The 19,279-nt window shown below is 42.5% G+C and overlaps 1 protein-coding gene across 12 annotated transcripts in view; it reads left to right on the plus strand.

Moving 5' to 3' along the window:
• macf1a (microtubule actin crosslinking factor 1a) overlaps positions 1 to 19,279 on the plus strand; it is a 274,106-nt gene that overhangs the window by 39,492 nt on the left and 215,335 nt on the right. Inside the window, exons 1-2 of one of the 12 annotated variants that reach the window (XM_078175471.1) lie at positions 910 to 1,008; positions 1,132 to 1,447. The exons of 9 other annotated variants lie outside the window; for them this stretch is intronic. In XM_078175471.1, the coding sequence (XP_078031597.1) occupies positions 1,354 to 1,447 (94 nt within the window). In that variant the 5' untranslated portion in view covers positions 910 to 1,008; positions 1,132 to 1,353. Of the gene's footprint in view, positions 1 to 654; positions 1,448 to 19,279 lie in introns of those variants that run through there. 2 more of the 12 variants (XM_078175474.1, XM_078175470.1) reach the window with 2 other exon arrangements.

Genomic DNA, 19,279 nt, shown 5'->3' on the forward strand with positions numbered 1-19,279 from the left:
GCCCATGTCTCTACCTTTAAAAAAAAAATCCAAACGTAGCCCTGAGATCCGCCATATTGTATTGCCCATCATTATCAAGGTTCTCTGCGCGAGCTTCTTTGACAAACAGCTCATGCCTTAATTTAAATTTGTCCTCGTAGAATAATTTAAAAAGCAAAATAAATCTAAAGCAGATTTTTCCCTCAGCAGTTGACCAGAGGAGTGATACATTTCCACTTATGGCGGTTAGAGCTGATTCCAACCGTCAATTTAGGCGTAGAAATGGTAAGCTAACGGAAATATCTCGTCAGTGATAATGTAATTAATTATTATATATATATATATATAATACAAACTAGTTTAGTTTAATATTTGTTACAGTAGAACTGTATGTCATGGCCTGCCCAGGGATTTTGGGGTTTGGTGGTTACCTGTCACCGAGCAATTTCGTCCAGCTGGTGGCGCTCCAGCTCCATTTTCCATCGGCAGCCATGTAAGCTAGCTAGCTCCTCTTCCCCACCGGCTCTTGAAATTCCTGTGGCGGAGGTTCCTGGCGTGGCCGGTAGAGAGGGATGGAAGACAGCCACTGCAGGAAAAGCCGAGAAACCTGAGCAGAGGAGGGAGAGGGAGAGAGAGAGAAACGTATACATACACATTCACACGGAGGCAGAGACCGCAAAGCCTCGGACAGAAGCGGCCATTACGGCTGGGAAGCATGCTGGGAGCTCGGGCGGCTCGCCTCGGATCCACAGGACGCCGACACAGCCTGGGATAGGAAGCCCGAGGAGTCCGGATACGGTTTCGCCTGGAGCTCCGCCGATTTGGGGACGGAAACGGACACACTGCCCGCCTCTTCGGACACTCATCTGGGGTGTGTAGGATACACTCCCTCCCTCACTTACACACACAGCAGGCACAAAAAGCAGCAGTCGCCGGGTGGAAGCCGATATTCAAGGAGGGACTGGTCGGAGACACACCGAGCGATGCGACTGTGTGTTCCTGCACACACACACACACACTCACACGGCGGTAATGGATAGATAGCGTTTATGTAACCTTCATTCAAGTAGATACTCGCGTCTTTAATGTCCTACATGTTCATCACAACGCGCTCACTTCGGGCTTTTGTTGTCCTTTTTTTATTCCTTTAAGTATCCCTAAGGATTATCTAACCCTGCTTGGAAGTGAGCTACTGGGCTTTTAGAGTGCGTCAATGCATCAGATTCACTTGTTTCATACAAGGTGCTGTTGAATTGGACGCTGAGGAGAGAAAGGAGCCACAGCTGGGGTCTGGAAGCGCAGCAGCGGACCGGGTCACTGCGGTAGTCTGCAGGCCGACCCCTCTCTACTCGCAAGCCGGCTTGCAGAGCCACCATGGCCGGGTTCATTCCGGGTCTGCTGCCGACAAACCATTCGCAGGAGAAGGAATTCGCCCAGGCGTACGAGGATGTGCTGGAGAGATATAAAGGTAAAGGGGGAAATGGGGAGAAGCACTGTGCAGTGTATGTTATGTTAATATTCATTAAAAGGATGCATACACATATCAAAGTGAAGTTTAAAGTAGCATAAGCCAAAAATAAACAAATCAATTACAGTCACAGGATGAGCTGATTAAACATTGCCCTTGCTCCTCTGAGAATATTAAAGGAATGTTAGTGTTTTTGTCTTTGGATGGAAAGACTTCAAACATTGGGCACAGAGTGTGTCTGGAAGTTGATCTTTGGGCAGCCAGCCAGCCCAGTCTGCCAGTTTCATAATCTGGATTGTTTCATTGTTGATATTTTGGATAAACAAAGCAGGGTTTCCAGCTCTGCCACATTGTTGGCCTTTATCTGTATTGCACTGGGTAGGGGCACACTGCATGCCCTTGCTCCCTTGTAATCACTTGTGTGCTTTTGAGACACCAAAGGAAGCAGTTTTATGAAGCCCCCTCTTCTGCTCGCCAGCTTCAGGGAATTTTCCCCACATGTCCTCATGTTTCGCCTTGTGTTTGCTGTTTGTCCTGTAAATATCAAAGCTGCTGCTCTGCAAGGCAGTGGAAAGGTTGAGTTTGTCTCTGATGGGGTTTTGAAACACATTAAGTTGAGAAAGCAAACCCTCTTCTCACACAAAGTGGTGCTTGTTGGACTGCTGCAGATCTCTTTCTGTGTGTGTCTCTCTTATTGTTACCTCCCTGCAACAGTGGCGTTACCACCAGCATTGAGATCTGGCGTTTTATAATCCCAGTGACAGGGGCGCTTTAAAAATGAATGCCTCTACTGAAATTGACTGTGGTAGGGAGGGGGGTGGAGTGTGTGTGTGTGTGAGGGAGAGGATGGGGGTGCGGACAGCCAATAGACTCGGGTCACATCTGTGATGCTGGCGCTGATGAAAAGAAGGTGGCTTTTAATTATTGATTATGATAATGAAACTAAACTCCTTGGGGTTGGGGACTGCGCTTACAAGTGTGTGTGCAAGTGTGTGTGTGGGAGACAGGTGGAGACAGACAACATGAGATATGAGATAGTTCATGTCCTCAGCAGTTCTTAAATCCTACAACATGAAGTATCTGTACAACAAACATGTCTAACCACAGAGGAAGAAGCCCTGTGGGAAATTGTTTCAGTGACAGTTTGTTGCATCTGTGCTATAGCAACGCTTTGCCCGGCTCCTGTTCTTTGTGGCCACTGAAATAAGCTCTGTTAAAGGAAAATGAAAACACGTGGACATATCTGGAATATAACTGGGGCCAAAATATGCAGATGTCTTCTCTGTATCGCCGGCATAACACATCACTCAAGGCTTTTTGGCCAGAATAGTTACTTTTTTCTGCAGCAGGTGGTCCGCCAGGGGCATAGCAAGGTATTAATAACAGAAAAACGTGCTTAATTAAGTCTGCAATACTTTCCTTTGATTTAAAAAAAAAAGTTTCTGGCTCTCACTGTATTGATCTATGTAACAAATCCCACTTATAACTCTTGCTGGGTAAAACAGGTGCTATTAGCACACAGGGATTTGTATTCATGTGCCTGGTATTAATAGAGAGTTTGCTGTTAAAATGACTCAAAATGGTAAAGGTGGTTAGGTTCTTTGAGAAGCAGTAGGACTTATCTCCTTCACTCACACACACTCCAGAGCACCTTACATTCAGACTGGATTTTCAGTACGCAGGCAGAACTGCAGCCCATTTCTCAGACTTATAGCGAATGATTGCTCTCCATTAAAATGCCATTTGTCGATTGCTATCGCAGCTTAATTGTATATGCAAGCAGAGTTGTTTTACTTTGATAAATATAAAGGCATTAGAGGTGGTGTTTCCCATGAGAGAGGCGGTTGAAAGGAGGAAACATAAACACTTAAGCAGAGTTAGAGATAGCCCTCGTGGCCTTTTGGAAAATCTCTGCATGTTAAGACCAGAAAGTCCTCAAACTGATCATAGGCCAGCACTTCAACTCTGGCATTGTTGATAGCTACATAACCAGCTGCTGGTCCTTTATGTGGCAGGCGCACTAATGTATAGGTTGTTCCTTTGGTGAATCAGTTTGTGCAGGGACTGAGATCACATGCTCTTCCAACAGTGCCATCGCATTTGGTACGGGACAGGAACATTCAATAACATCCAAAACCTGTAAAACATAGTATAGTTTGTATTCTATATCTACCTAAAGGAGTATTTATGTGCGACATTTGTGATATTGGACAGTGTTTAGTTCTCAGATAGGTCTATTTTTGTTAACACAGTGTAGGTTTATTAAAGCAGAATTTGTGAGTGACATGTCCTACTAACTGGTAACCCCAAGCTCTCTCTGTTGCAGTAGTAGGATATCCCTGGATTAATATGTGTTTTCTGGTCCTGTAAGGCTGCACTTTTTGCCTCTGTGTTCTGTCAACATCGCCCTCACATCTTGTCCCCTTCGTCAGTGCTATAATGAGGCTGTAACCCTATCGGACATGTTCTGTGTCCTCTGGAGTCGCTCCAGTACAATAGGACTTGTGCTGCACTATGTCACCATCTAATGATGTTTTGCTCTTTGAAGAACGTTAGCGACATTAGCACGCTTACTGTCTTGGATGATATCATGTTTGCTTCCTGTCATTCATTCATTATGTCATGTACATTGTTCTTTCTTTTTCTTTCCCCCGGTAGTTTAGATTGCAGCGATGTTTCATATGCTGCAGTGAACTTGACCCCTTAAACCACTATCCTGTATGCATACAGTGACTTTTCACTACTCTGTCAGTTGTGTGTGAGTCACTTGTAGCAGTTGTCAGAAAGAATAGATGCCGAAATGTGAACTTGGCGTCCTGCTTGCGGCGTCACTTGACTGAAATCGGAGTTGGGGACATTTGATACTGTTTAAATAATTTAAAAGGGTGGTAGGCTGTTTGTGCTTGTGTGTAGCTGCCATGTAACAATGGCAGGATATCTAAAGCAATAACGACAGGGTCATATATGGAAAAACACTGGGACCTGACTCAGAAAACACACACCGTCTGAGTCAGTGGAAAACCAGATGGTTCAGGGCAGATTGACAGCAGCATTCTCATGAACATTATATTTACTCATGGAACTCCGTAATTATTTTGTAGCATGCAACAACACACTATGGATTTCAGCTTCTCTGCTGTTTTTTTTTTTTTTTTTTTTTTAGTAATCCTAATTAGAGAACATTTACACAAGCTTAAGAGGAGCTTAAAGGTCTGCCAAACATGACAGGTTCAAAACAGCCCATGAAAATCCTTTCAGAGCCAAATATATGGCAGGAAACATGGGAGGAAACAGAACAATTGGACCTTTAGAAGAACAAGATGGTCAGGAAACCAACAGCCATAACTTTGGCCTTTGCAAATATAGACACTAACTGTCTCTGTGTGAGTGTGTCTGTGTTTGACAGCCAAAGATTTAGGTAAGCAGATCAGTTTTGTCAAATAAAATCTATATTCTCAGTCTGAAGAAACATCACGTTTCTGGTAAACTGAGCTGTATCCTGTGTCTAGTGTGTTTGTGTGTATAGCGAGCAGGGTTAAGATCGTTGCAGATCTTTGGCCGAGAATGGCATCACGATGTTCTCTGTGTATACTTAACACCTCTAACTCAGCAGGCAGTGCCAGTCAGCTCAGTCCTACTGCTGACCCTATTAGCTGGTACGTAGCAGTGAAGCAAAGGACACATTCTCTATGGCTTGCTCTGCTCAGTATTAGTATTTTACTGTACTGTTTGTCAGTCACACACAAATTCACATTCACTGTTTTAATGTATATCGGCAGTGACACGAATAGTCACAACTGCACTTACAGCATGCGCATACACCCGTTCGACACTCTTGGCTCTCAAGATGAGAGATCTCTTCAAATTAATTCCAATTTGGGGCATTCTCTCAAGTGATATAGCAGATTTGCACCCAAAAAAAGCTCAGTATTTGGCTTCAGCGCTCTCACTGTGACCCACAAAGTATACCCTGGTGTTGACAGCCAGACCTCTAGTTGCATTGAGCGTGCTGGCTATAGCTATAGGGTTATTAACTTCATATGTTGACATATGAAGTTAATAATAGTTTATATCTCTTGAATATAAGGGAACTAGAAGGCTTGTGGTGCTCAAAGTGCTAAAATAACATGACTGAACTACACCATGTAACCGTATCACTGTGCAGAAGAAAGCGTGGATGAAAGGCTCATACTCGTGACAGTGTGAGATGTAGGCCTCAACATTAATGGCATCCTCCCGAGCTGAGCTGTGTCATTAGCTAGCAAGTGGTGCTACTTGAGCTAGCAGTAAATGCACACTTCCTTCCACTTAGTGATGCGGTTGGCAGGTGTAGTTCGGTAGGAAGAAATTAGTTTCTACATGCTCACAACAAGGTCTGTGGATTTTCTTTAGTAACCTGGTCATGATTCCTTGAAAGAGACATTGCTGTTGAGTTTTGGGTGAACTGTCCCTTTAAATATGAGCTCTGGGCTCACAATATGGATGACATCAACATCACGGTATAAAGAATATATTCTGCAGATTGAAAGTTACATAAAATAATCAAATGGACATTGAATGGAACGAGTTATGTTTCAGTGTTACACCCCAAAAACCATATGATTACAATACAGTCTTACTGAGAGTAGATGTGCTGCATTTAATTATTGTAACTATTGTCAGCCCTGCAAAGACTCTCAGATGTCCATGACCTAAAAAGAGAGAGAGACAGGAAGTGCACACTCACAGAGCATGAGGAAGGGTTGGGAGTTGAGTGTTTGCTGACGTCCCGCATTTTCATGGAATACAGGAAGTGGCAGGCCAGCTCTTCCTGTCTCTTCAGATCCGTGTTTGTGTGTTTGTACCTGCCTCTCCGATTCGTCACGCACCGTGGACATACAAAGGACGCTTGTACGTTTCCAACCACCTCATGAATCCTGTTAAAGTGTATCTGTTGCTGCTTTCACTATGTCATCCTCAGCTGAGCCTCTCTGTCATGTGTCCTGTCTTTGTGCCTCTGTTTGAGAAATGCCATGCTTCTGGACTAATGTGACCCCATTAGAGTTAAATTTAGACCTTGAAATGTTGAGATTGGACGATGGGCAAAGTGGTGAATTTGTGTGTCACTTGTGCCTCAGTGGAGGAACTAAGACAGAGAAGAGATGGAGTGTGAGCTCAAAATGCAGAGATGGAGAGGGATGATCTCATGAGAGGAATGCATGGGACGTAGAGGCAGAGTAGAAGACAACACGGCTTAACTGAACATCAGAGAGAAAAGAAAGATGTAACCGTGGAGTGAAAGAGATGAAGATAGACATTTAGAGAGAAGGGAGGCAGACATGCTACTGGCCAGTCCCTCACTCCGATCATTACAGCTGGATTTTTCCACGTGGCCTAGTTTTTCCCTCCCAACTCCCTCGTTCCTGCTCTCCTCTCACGGTAGATCTCTGCCCGCAAGAACACAACCTCCTCCTGCTCTTTCTCACTCTCCTCTTTACAATGACTTGTATTATTATTTGGGAAACAAATATGTCTTAGACTGCTGAATTTCATTTCCACATCATCAGTACTTTGCTGTAGTAAAATAACCTCTTTGCACAAGGTGCTAATAACGTTTTCTAACATTACTTGTGAAATTAATGATCTCGTTGTTGCTCCGTTTTGCTGCCAATAGCTGTTTCATTTCCCCATTCTCTGTCTTCGTTCTCTGTCTTTGTCTCTCACTATCGATTTTTTTCCCTCTCCCTCCCTCGTCTGCATTTCCCTCACATTCTCACTTGCTTATTTCATTATCTCCTCATTGGTTCTCCCTCTCCTCTTCGCCTTTTCCTTGACTCTTTCCCTGCCTCCTCCCTTCTCCCCTCCCATATTTCCCGTCTATCCTGGCTTACTTCCTGTTTGGTCACATTCTCCAGCAGCACCTGACTGTGTCGGCAGGGAAAACCAAACGCTGTCAGAGCTGCGGCAGGGAAGACCAAATGCTCACCGAGCTCGAAAGCTTGCGCTGCTGTTCGTAGTAGGAGAGGGAAAAAGAGGGGGGGTAGCCTTCAGGGAAATCAAACGCTCCCAGAGCTCGGGGTTGTGCTGGGAGGCATCTCCCCCCTGCTGGGACAAAGTGCTCGTTATTAATGCGTGAAAAATGGACATTAGAAATATGGGAAACGTCTTGATCGTAGGGAGTATAAAGATGGAAATTAAATGGAAACAAAACAAAGCACATTAATTAAATTTAATGGAAAAATTTCAGAGGGAAGGATTTTTTAATGCTCATTGTAATAGTATCAGACATATTTACAGTGAAAGCACAAAAAATAAACAACACTGCAGAATATAAACAGAAAAATAACCCCTTATAATGATGCTGCTGCTGTATGTGTGTCAGCTAAAAAGAAAAACACTGCAGTGTCAAAATTAAATCCCTCTGGCACTCTGTCTCTCCTGCATTCCCCACATTTTATCTTCATCTGTGATGTCCCCGCTTCTCTTTCCCCCTCCTTTCCCCCCATTTTCTCCCCCTTTTACTGTTCGCTTCCCCCCCTTTAGCCCTCAGGGTTCTTACATAACCAGCACCCAGCTGATTTTTAGTAAAATGATCAATGAACTTCATTGTGTGTGTGTGCATCATGGGAGAAAATTGAGATGAATGGTCGTGCAGACTGCAGCCAGTGAGTGTGAAGTATTTGCTCCAGCGCGTAAATGTGTGTTGTTGCATATTAGTGTGTTTGTGTGTGTGGTAACAGCTGCCTTCTCTTCTGTCAGCAACACACAGGGCCTGTATTCACGACGGACTGTAACAGTGAAGGCTGTGTGGCCCGACCCACATCTTTTTCAAACTTTTCTCCAGCGTTGGTGGCGATTGTCAGAGCCCTTAGAGCTTGCACTGATGCCGCAGAGAGAGGTTTGTTCCATCTCTGTTGGTGCATCCTGGATGTTTAATGTAATCGCTGAAAAAAGAGGGGGAGGAATCTCTGGCTCTGTGTGTGTGTGTGTGTGTGTGTGTCAGTGTCTGCATTTATTTAAAGGAAAAAAAAATAGGTCAAGATTATCAGTGGATGTTGCCATGCATGATATCACCGTGTATGTGTGTGTGCACACTCTGCAGGATCCTTGGAGCTGCGCCATGACTTGAATCAATAATAAGGCTCCACAAGGAAATAGAGAGAGTCACACTGCTATTGCTTTGACCTTTGTGACACACAAACACACAGACAGTCACATCCAGTGTCAGACTAAGGCTAAATTTGAATAGACATCTTATCCTCTCTGTTCAGTCCACACTAAGCCAGCTGTCTGGAGTGGATACATACAGCTCTGCTTTTTCAGATAGAAGCGTTAAACTAAGCTTTTGGAAAACACTAACATGAGCCTGTTTGGATGTGACTCAGGGCTGTGTAGCAGTTAAGGAGCCACCTCTCACTCTATGAAATGTCAATAAAGCCAATTACGCAGCACAGCTGTTGTCACCAACCTGTATTACTGTTTATTTTGTGAGGCGAGGATATGATCAGAAAACAGGAGTTTGATGGGCAGCAGTGCAGGAATTACAGTTCCCCTATTTAACAGGATGTGAATAAATGTTTTTGCTTGTTTAGTTCTGTGGCAATAGAAATGGAAAATGGAAATTAAAACAATCATATCACGAGATCAGCTGTATTTGGTACACATTGACAACATGGTCAGTTTAACCATGTGTGTCTGTCCCACTTCTTACCAGATGTTTGCTGTGACGTAGTCTTGTTGTTTGAAGCCAAAATTAAGAGACTTAATTGTATTTGTGTAGTGTGTCTCAATGTAAATGGAGGTCTTCCCAAAAATGACTTGAAAACAAAGTGTGAATGCATGTTATTTTCACCCATCGACAATATTTTCAAATCGAGCCAGCCTATTGTGAACGAAGTCCTGTTAAACAGAGTTGCCATCTCTTCACATCTCTGTTGCTGAAAAATTGTCATTGCTGTGTGTGTGCATGTGTATATGTGTTAGTGTGTGAGGGTGTGTGTGACGTGTGTAAAATAAAGTTGAGCTGTCAAGATGAAGTAAGATGCCGAAGAGAGACGGTTAATAAATAAATCATGGGCACTGCTCTAAAAGCAATATAGGGGACAGTGGTAAGTCTGCAGCGAGCATCGATTGCACACTGCTGGACTGGGGCGAACACATACACACACGTAGTCCCCTATAGGGCATCATCTGTCTCAAGGCTATACTGCAACCCCTCTCACTGTCTTCCTTTCCTCTGTAATCCTTTAGTTGCTCCCCCTTTTTTCATTTCCCAGCCTCCACAATGAGAATTAGTTGTTGGCCTTGAAATGTTCAAATATTCCTTTGGTGCTAATTCACAGATTAGCAAGTGCTCTGTTCTGTCTCATTGGCCATCACTGTGAGGCGAGGCTGAGCTGCCGATGCCAATTCTCTCTTTCAGGCTCGATCTCGCTCTCTGACTCTCCTTCATTTCTTATCCTCCTCCCTTTTCTTTTCATTACACTTTTTTTCTTATCTCTCCTTGTGTCTGCTTGTTCATATTCATTATCCTGAACACAAGAGCTTTATTTCTTTCTTAATCTTCAGCTCTTTCACCTCTTCAGTTTCTCCCCTTTATGCCCTCCCTGTTAATTTTCTAATGAAAGCAGGAAGCTGCTGTCGGATGAAGGAGGTAAATCTATACCCCTCCTTGTCTCTCCATCATCCTGTCATTCACATAGATGTTATTCAATCATTCTGTACCCCAGTGAGATTGAAGGCTGAGGGATAGGATGCTATAGGAAGCCAGCTTTATCTGTATATCTGCGTGTAAGGTATTCCGCATGTCTGGAATCCTGATACTTAAAATTTTATCAGGTTTAATCAGGGACATGCACAGACATTAAAAAAAATGCCTATACGCAGGTGAATGAAAACCCCTACAGGCCAGATAGAAGATGAACGAACAGACAAATGGACCATATAACCATAAAGATGATGACACATTAAAGCTCAATTGAAGAAAAGCAGAATGGTTCCTCTCCTGTCCTTTTTCTAAATCAGTTTGATCCTCATATCTCAAGCCAGAATCAGGAGAAAGGCGTCAGCGGTGTTATTGTCTTTTGATGCCTAGGGCAGCTAGTGTTGGAGTTTTGACTCTTTTTGAGTCATGCTGAGATGTTGTAACATGAAAAAGTTTGAACAAATGTTTATTTTAGCAAGAAAAAGGAAGAGGTTATTTTCATTTTAATAACCATTTAAGTATCCAGGCAGGGACAGGAGAGGTCTGTGTTCTAAATACACACGCCCTTTTCTGTCCAGGCCCCCTAATAACTGTGTGAACTGTCAGTCCCGTGCGTTGTGTTCTTAAATCCCGTCAGATGAAAGGATGTGCTGAGTGGCTGTGAGTGTCGACCGCGGCTTGTGACTGCGAGAGAGGCAGGGTGACTTTTAATCTGCTCCAATTCCTTCAGCCTGTGACTCTCAGCTGACTGCACACTCACTGTGGGACACTAGGTCACACACTGGAGCGGGGCCACTTAGCAGGTACACACAGGAGACACTGCAAGGTGTGTGTGAATTCAAAATACATGTGTTTAGATGGCACACATGGCTTTGAATGTAATCATTAAGTTTGCAGTTGTTAAAAGTAATTTATCAAGCAAGAAACAAGCAGTCACAAATCCCTGTTCTTACTTAATAAATTGGATATCTTTGAGTTTTGGATGATTGGTATGAAACAAGCAATTCCAAGAAGTGTCTTTGGGTCACAGACATTTTGAGATGAGCTTTCAAATTTTTTTAACCAGAATTTCTTTTAGATTGAACAATTAATTCAGATATAATCACTCTATAATGAAAATAATAATATAATCGCCGTAAGATCTGTTTGTGTTTAAACACATTTCTCGTCCACTCCACTCTGATGCCTTTTCCCAGCATATTGCTTACAATCCACACCCACTAAGCCTTGTGTGTCAGTATGTGCGTCTGCGCGTGTGCTCGTGCCCGTGCGGCGGTGTGAGGATTTGCCATTCAAATCAGGCTGTAAGGGTAATCTGGTCCATCCTGGCGGGACGTCACACAGACAGCCCCCCAGCAGGAACCGAGCCCTAATCCCATTCATCCACTTTACTACACCAACGCCATGGGCAAGGAACCTGGACACCCCCCCTCCCCTCCTGTCACAGTGGACTGGTCCATTCCCTGACATGTCTGCGGTGTCAAGCCTGTACCACTGATGCTACTGCTACAGGGGTTTGCTGTGGGTCTTATGTAATTCAGCGTGGCTCTTGCATCGTGGAGTAGTAGGCAGCGTGGCCTTTGATTTTGATTTCTGGATGAAGAGAAAGCTGATTGTGTTTCAGAGAGATAAAATGTGGCTATTTAACAGATGCTGAAATTGAGCCATATTATGAGAGTTTAAACTCTCTTCTCGCTCTGACATCACAGTAGTAACCTCTCAGATTCAATCTGCACCTGCAGCCATTGACATGAAACAGTGCACTGCTGTTGTGCACTCCCTCACAATAGCTGCAATCAGGTTGCAGTGTTTTAAGCGTCTTTCTTTTTAGTGCAGAGCCTTTTAAAATCCAACAATCCCCCCGTAAGCTTCTTGCCTTTTTTGTGTCAGCATTAATGTCCTCTTCCCACCTCAGAGAACATCAGGGGTTTTTATAGGTGGTGGATAACAACATAGTGACAGGAAATGTTTCAATTTTTATAGTGTTTCCTAAATGGCCTCTCTTAGATCAAGGTAAGTTTTCTGTTGGAAGACAGGATTTTTATTAGTGTATCCTACTTCCAAACAGAAAACTAAAGGGGATGTAGGAATCTTTGCATCCCTATCAACTCCCTTCATGGACAGACGTTGTGTTGTCTCGCTGGTGTTCTTATAAAAGTGTTTAAGAGATTTTTATCAAGCTTTGAAACATTTGAGAAACCCTGCCTTTAAATAGTTACAGCAGCTTGGGCACAGTTGCTCAAAATAGCCAAATAGTTTCTCAGGTCATCACCACAGCGATACACACTGGTAGTGTTATGAGACACTGTATGTCGTAGCCTCGGTGCTGATGTTGGCTGTCCCCATCCTGACCCTATGCAGCAACCTACTGTGCAGCCTTGTGAGTGTAAAGACTTCTGTTTCATCATCTTATTTTTATCTGTCCTTGATGAAACTCCCATACCATTCTCATGACACACTCTCTCCTCCACTCAATCCCTCTTTTCTTTTTTCAGCCCCTCTGTCCGTTCATGTGCTGCTATTTCTAAGACCAAAAACGGTGAGGGGAGGCAGACTTTCATCTCTATTGTCAGTCGTCTCAGCCTTGTTTTCTTTCTCTTCTCTATCATTTCCATGTTGCTGCCCCCCATGCCATTTTTTAATGTACTTGCTCTCCTTGTACTTGCTCTTTTTCTTTTTACCGTCCCTTTCTCATTTCCTCCTCCTCTCTATCTTTACCAGGTCAGTAGTCGGAGCTGTTGTTAATCTCTTATAGCTCCAGCTACTCCTCTTAACAGGCTTTGCTCCTAATTGAGAAACTCTAAAATTACCATCCTGCAGGCAAGACTGTCTGCGCGAGCATGAATATTATTCAGGGTGTGTGTGAATGTGTGTGTTTTGGTTGTGTGTGCAAGTTTCTTTCTCTCAATTCATTAGCATGACAGTACAGTCTCTTATTAGGATTGAGTTAAGCTGCTATTTAGTAGATGTACCGTCAGTCAGAAACATTCTTGATTATCAGCTATTGATTAGTTGAATAATGCATGCAAACATTCACATCATCAGATGATAAATACTTTTCATGCCAGTAGAACTTTTATTCGCTTTATTAGCATCGATCACAAGAACATTACCATCACATTGTCCTCATTATTGACATGCTCTTATTTGCTGTTCACATCCGGTCTGGGATCAGATCACAGGTGTATTGATTCTGCTGAGTGTGTGTGTGTGTGTGTGTGTGTGTGTGTGTGTCGGAGAGTTTCTTGCAGTTTGAAGTCAGACCTCAGACCTGATTGCTTTGGGGCCTGACAGTGTTCGATCGATAGCCACGTCAGAGGGATGGGATGTTGGGTGAAATGCTTTAATGTCAGGTTCATCAGGCTAATGGCCAATTCTCCTGATAGAATAGAATGGGAATCGATCAGAAGTTGCAGAAATATTGATAATAATGACTGGTTTATGGGCCCTATAAAGGCAAGAGTTAAAATAGCTTTTCCGTCATGTTCCCATATTAAATATACCAAGAATGTTACATCATTTTATTTGATTGCTGGTTTTAGTTTCTTACTGAATATATAGTACATGGAATTTTCAACTAATTCAGCCATCTCCCTCCACCTTTTATGAAACTGCCTTTCTTATTTTTTTTTTTTTTAAATTTAAAGGTCCATTGTATAAGATTTAGTGGCGTATAGCAGTGAGGATTTCAGATTGCAAGCAGCTGAAAATTCTCCTGCACACAGAGCCGTTGATCAAAACTGGTGAAAACACTGAATAAAGCAGTTTCATATTTCCGAGGCTGTTCGGCTTGTCGTGGAGGGGCAGTGGTCGATGTGAAAATACGAATGGCCCTATCTACAGCCAATGTTTGGTTTGTCCATTCTGGGCGATTATAAACAACAGCAGGTGCAACATGGTGCCTTCCTTGGATGAGGACCGGTTCCCTTTTGTAGATATAAACAGCTCATACTGAGATAAGGAATACACAATAATGCTTATTTTCAGGTGATTATTTTTTTATATTCTATTTCTGCCAATATATCTTCCTAAACCCTACACACTGGACCTTTAATTTTAGTTTTTATGAGATGGTCTGTCTCTTTGTTATTTCCCACCACAGTCAAATCAAATAATTTATACATGCCAGAATCACTAATAATCCATAAAGGGTTTTACAATCTGTACAACATGCAATATCACGCTCTATCCTAATAACCTCATATTGTCTTCTAACAGGATATTGGTTAAAGTAAGGAAGCAAGATGCTCCCTAAATGTCATTTAATGACTTCACGTACCGGCTAAATTATGCTGATAGTTATAGTTGTATGATAGTAATAGTGTGAGAGGAATAATGTGTGATTGACTGAGACACTGTTCTGCTGTAGTTAATGGTACTTGCACTGTGTGTTTAAAGGGGAAGTTTTAACACCTTGTATGACAGCTCGATTGAGGGTATTGACCCGTGCTCCGACTAACTACCTGTGTGTGTCTGCATTTAAACAGTGTGATTGCCCTCGGCCACTAACAATCTTCCCCGTTTTTTATGCAGCCACATGCTCACACACTATGCGTGTGTGTGTGCATGAGGCCTGCATGTCTAAGTCGAGGGATATACATTATGTCTGCGATTATGTGTAAATGCACACATCATTTTGTGCTGTTGTTAAGTGTGTCACTGTGTGTGAGACCTGGCACGTCACACTCTCCGTGACCTGCTCCATCTGTCGGAGGGTCTTTTCACCCTCTAATCACCAGACTTCACCCACAGAGCCCTGCAGCCTGCAAGGCTGGAGACCCCCGGTCTAGCGTGGATGTCTTTATGCTTTTAATGCCCAGTTAGTATTTTGGCCAAATTTATATTCTGATGATTTTGATTCATTTTTCCCATTTTTTCATTAGATGTTGTGATATTGTTTTGGGTTAAAAACAAACTTTATAGTCAATTTAAAAACTTAGTTCTCAGCGTGGTCTAATGTGGCAGTACAAAGCATACCATCATTCAAAGAAGAAGGGATGATAAAAGAGTGGCAGAGAGGGGGGAGGGTGCTGCTCTCCTCCATGTTAGCAGGTCTCCTGGATTTCCCGTCTGTCACCCCTCTTTTGCTAATCCTCATCCCTCCCTCCCACCCTCCCTCCCTTCATCCGTCCTAGTCTGACGTTTCCCCACTCTGCCTCTTCTCCTCTTTTTTTAATCTAAACGTTTAGTCAGACAATAACATTCCTGGAGGGGGATGGATGGATGGATAGGGTGGAGGCAGGGAGGGATCATGACAACCAGCTTTTAGAGGTGTGAAGGGGATTCAGAGGGGGAGGGGAGAGGGAGGGGAAAATGGATGGTTTGGAGTTTCAGAGCAGACGTGGATATTATAGGTCAGTTGTGAGTACATTGCCATGCACTGATGGGCACTATTAGAGGTGCTACATGTAAGATATTGATATAATATTTTAAACTTAACTATAGTATTAACAACTGGTCGATTAGCTGCTAGTCACAAAAATAATCAGCAGCTATTTTGATAAAGTAGGCGGAGGGTGGAGCACCATCCTCTGCACCCTAAAAGAACCTGCCTATTATTGAGAAACAGTCCTCTCAACTGTAGTTTAAATGATGAAATATTTCCATCAATAATTTGTTTTGGTGGCCACATTGCCCACTGTAATTTGATAAATAAATTAGATTTCTTGTGGAGGACAGCCAGTTATACAGTCACATTGTTGGCTGGAGATATGTCAAGTTATTATTGACCCTGTTAGACAATTAATGAGAAACGGTGAGCGAGTCATAACTGGCTGCAGCATGACAAGGAAAACAATAAAATCGTTTAGAATGGATTTATGTTGCAGACATGCAAACAAATGCTTAGTTGACAGGAAGAAATCGCTGTTGTTGAAAACATGGAGGAAAGTGAAACTTAAGGCTTGTGATGATAGGAGAATTTCACGTCACGATTCAGGAAATTGTCCTAATAGTCATCAAAATATGCTTTAAATTCTTAAAATGGCACTAAAACATACTGGTATCACCTTTGTTAGGAAACAAATATTTAACTGCACCACATATGGGACACACATCTTTTTTAATAAGCATCCTTTTTCATAAAAAACTAACAATCTTAAAAGGTTTTCAGGCTATTTCAAATCATATCTTTATTTATAAAACAAATAACAGTTATCCTCACAATGGAGATTCATCATGGACTTAATGTGTGTTTTTCATTGTGATCTGTGATATGATCACATATCGTCCCATCCCCTTGATCATGATTAATAAGTCGATGAAATGCAACATGTTTCAGATGACAGAAGACTTTTAGCTCCAGATGGCAAGTCTTACAAGTAAAACAGGACGAGGGAGAGAAGGCAGCTTAATGGCACTTATTGTTGATGACTTATACCCTGAGGAGACAACCGTTATCAGCAGTTTGCTTTAGAGCTTGAGAAGCCACTTTCTGTGAAGAGAGCACACAATTATGACATCATTTTTGTTTATTTTAGTATAAACATACCTTCATACACACTCTTACACATGTTTACCTTTATATAAATTCCCGACAGTACTCTACTTGTATGCATTTTGGAAAAGTTCTTGTGTGTATGTGTGTGTGGTTGGGTGGGTGAGTAAATATGTGCATGTGTGTGGTTGGGTGGGTGAGTGTGTGTGTGCCAACTAGTGGTGACACAGCAGAAGCAGAATGAAAGTGAGGCTGCAAGAACATTCCTGAAATAACAAACATGATGGAGGGAGGAGGAGAGAGGAAGTTGAGACTGTTTCTTCTACTGTTCTTAAAGAGGCAGTGTAAAGTCTGGGGTGGGACACACACACACACACACACACACACACACACACTTACTTACAAACCTGCAGTTTTATAACATGGCTTGTAAGGACATTCAGTGATGATAATGACTCTGAATTAATCTGAACCTAATCCCTGTCACACCTTTAGCTCCAATCCCAAATCCTGACCCAGAACTAGTCCCTGACGGAGTTTAGACTGATCATATACCTTCAGTTTTGAAGATTTTCATCATATTACTGAATGTGAGAAATGCAAGAATGCACTCAAACAATCTACCCTTTCTAAACTATTTCATCCTCAGCTGCTCTCCGCAGAGCTCTGCTTCTGTTTCTCATTTAGGCTTAATGTTTCTCGACTCCGGCAGTTACCAAACAGTACTCTGCTCTGTGTCTGTCTGCTGGCCGGAGCCCATGTCAACTTACTGAGGCACATGCTAGTTTTTGCTGACGAGCTTATATGTGTGTTCTGGACACACGGCAATTTCTTAACCATGCACACATTCAGTTTAATTAAATCAAATTCCATTGTCAGACTTTAGATTATTGCGTCAGTAATCTTCAAGATCTGACGGATATTTCCCAGCTGTGGCTTATCGCTCCACCTAGAACGTGCACTGTAGTGTGTGATACAACATATTTTGTTTCATTAAATGTGATTATGTCTCACATTATTGCAGTATTAACTAGAGCACTCGGAGAGCGCAGACCGCCGCCAGGCAGCTCGGATGTCCCGCCATTTTATTATTTTATCCACTTCGCTTCAACCGATCACCACCAAAATTTTATCATCTGTTCCTTGTCCCATTATCAACCTTTCCTGAAAATTTCATCAAAATCCGTTCAAAACTTTTTGTGTTATTTTGCAGATAATCAGACAAACCCTAAAATATAACCTCCTTGGCGGAGGTAATAATAATTATCTGGTACAAAACATGTCTTTTCCCATATTTCTGTTCCATTTTCTGCTTCTTTTCTGTGTTTCTCTGACCCTTCCTGTCTTTTTTTATTATTCCTGTCTACATCCATGGTCTCACTATACGTATCCACATACACACACATCTGTTTTATGCTCCTTAAGTTTGACCCACTTTCAAGGCTTCTCCTGCGTTATGGCAGCTGGAGTCGACTTCAGCGTCTTCTGTCAGTCATCAGTCATAAAGTCATCTTTATGAACACATTAAGATATCATTTACAGGAGAAGAGAGCTTTTATTTGTAAAGATAAAAACAGCACCATTGTATCAGGTAATTAACAGAATGTAGAGCATTTTTTTTTCTTTCCCCGTTCATTGGCCAGTTATAACAATTACAGTGGTGTGAATATCTTTAAGATAGGCTAGTTAATATAACTGAATGCTAAAAGTTATAAGCTGCTGTCAGGTGTTTCTGTTGTCCACCATGCTGTGGTACTTAAGTGATTTATGTAGCATGTTTTCGACCAGAGACAAAGGAATATACAGTCTTACAAGACATATCAGGGACACGCCAGGCTCAGGAGGCTGAGGGAGGCAAGAGTGATGAGTTGTACTCTTCTGACCAGATGATGGAAGTATAGAGCAGGTGGTGTAAAATACAGATTGTTTTGCGAGATTAGATTCAGTTGTCTTGATTGTCACACCACACCAGTCACCACATATCATGTATTTGCAGAATTGCAGTATTAAATTTGATTCTAAATCAGATTTTTATTTTTTTCTATGTTGGCTCTATCTTTCTTAAATGAATGTCAGGACATTTCATCTGAAGCTGTTTGCTTGTCAGAAGCCAGATGGCAGTCAGCCTCTGCCCTCTGATTTTTTTCCCCCTGAAAGTGTAGATATTTTTAAATAAAGTTATGAATATTGAATTAGCATGGTGGTGTAAGCACAGACCGTTCCTCTTTTTGTGTGGGTGTCTGCACATCTTGTGGTTCTCTGAAAATCAGGTCACTGTGGGTGAATGGGTGCTCACATGTTGGAGCCCGTAATGTTTATTCAACCAGATTCAGTTCATGTGTATCCGAGTGGCATCAATAGGCTGCTAGTTACTGTAAAGGGATTGCATGACATTATCAGTGCCAGGGGTTTCCGTCCCAGCAAGACAGTCAAATATGTCTAGGTATGATTTGTTATTGGTGTCAGGTTTTTCCCCCAGAGTTGCGTGCCAGCTTGCAGACTGTTACAAATACCCAAACCTCAAAACCACTGCGTGTGACAAAGTAAGAAACAAAAACAAATAGCGTGGTATGTTGTGGCAATTCGTGGAAACTCTTGAGACCCAGACACACCAAACTGACACTAAAGAACTTGTGGCAAGGAGAGCTGACTGTGTGTCGCCTCGTGTCGCGTTTGTCTCCGCCAAAATGTTGCACCTGTATACACCGCAGAG

The sequence above is a fragment of the Epinephelus lanceolatus genome, chromosome 16 (genome assembly GCF_041903045.1).
Source record: "Epinephelus lanceolatus isolate andai-2023 chromosome 16, ASM4190304v1, whole genome shotgun sequence".
Taxonomy (NCBI): domain Eukaryota; kingdom Metazoa; phylum Chordata; class Actinopteri; order Perciformes; family Serranidae; genus Epinephelus; species Epinephelus lanceolatus.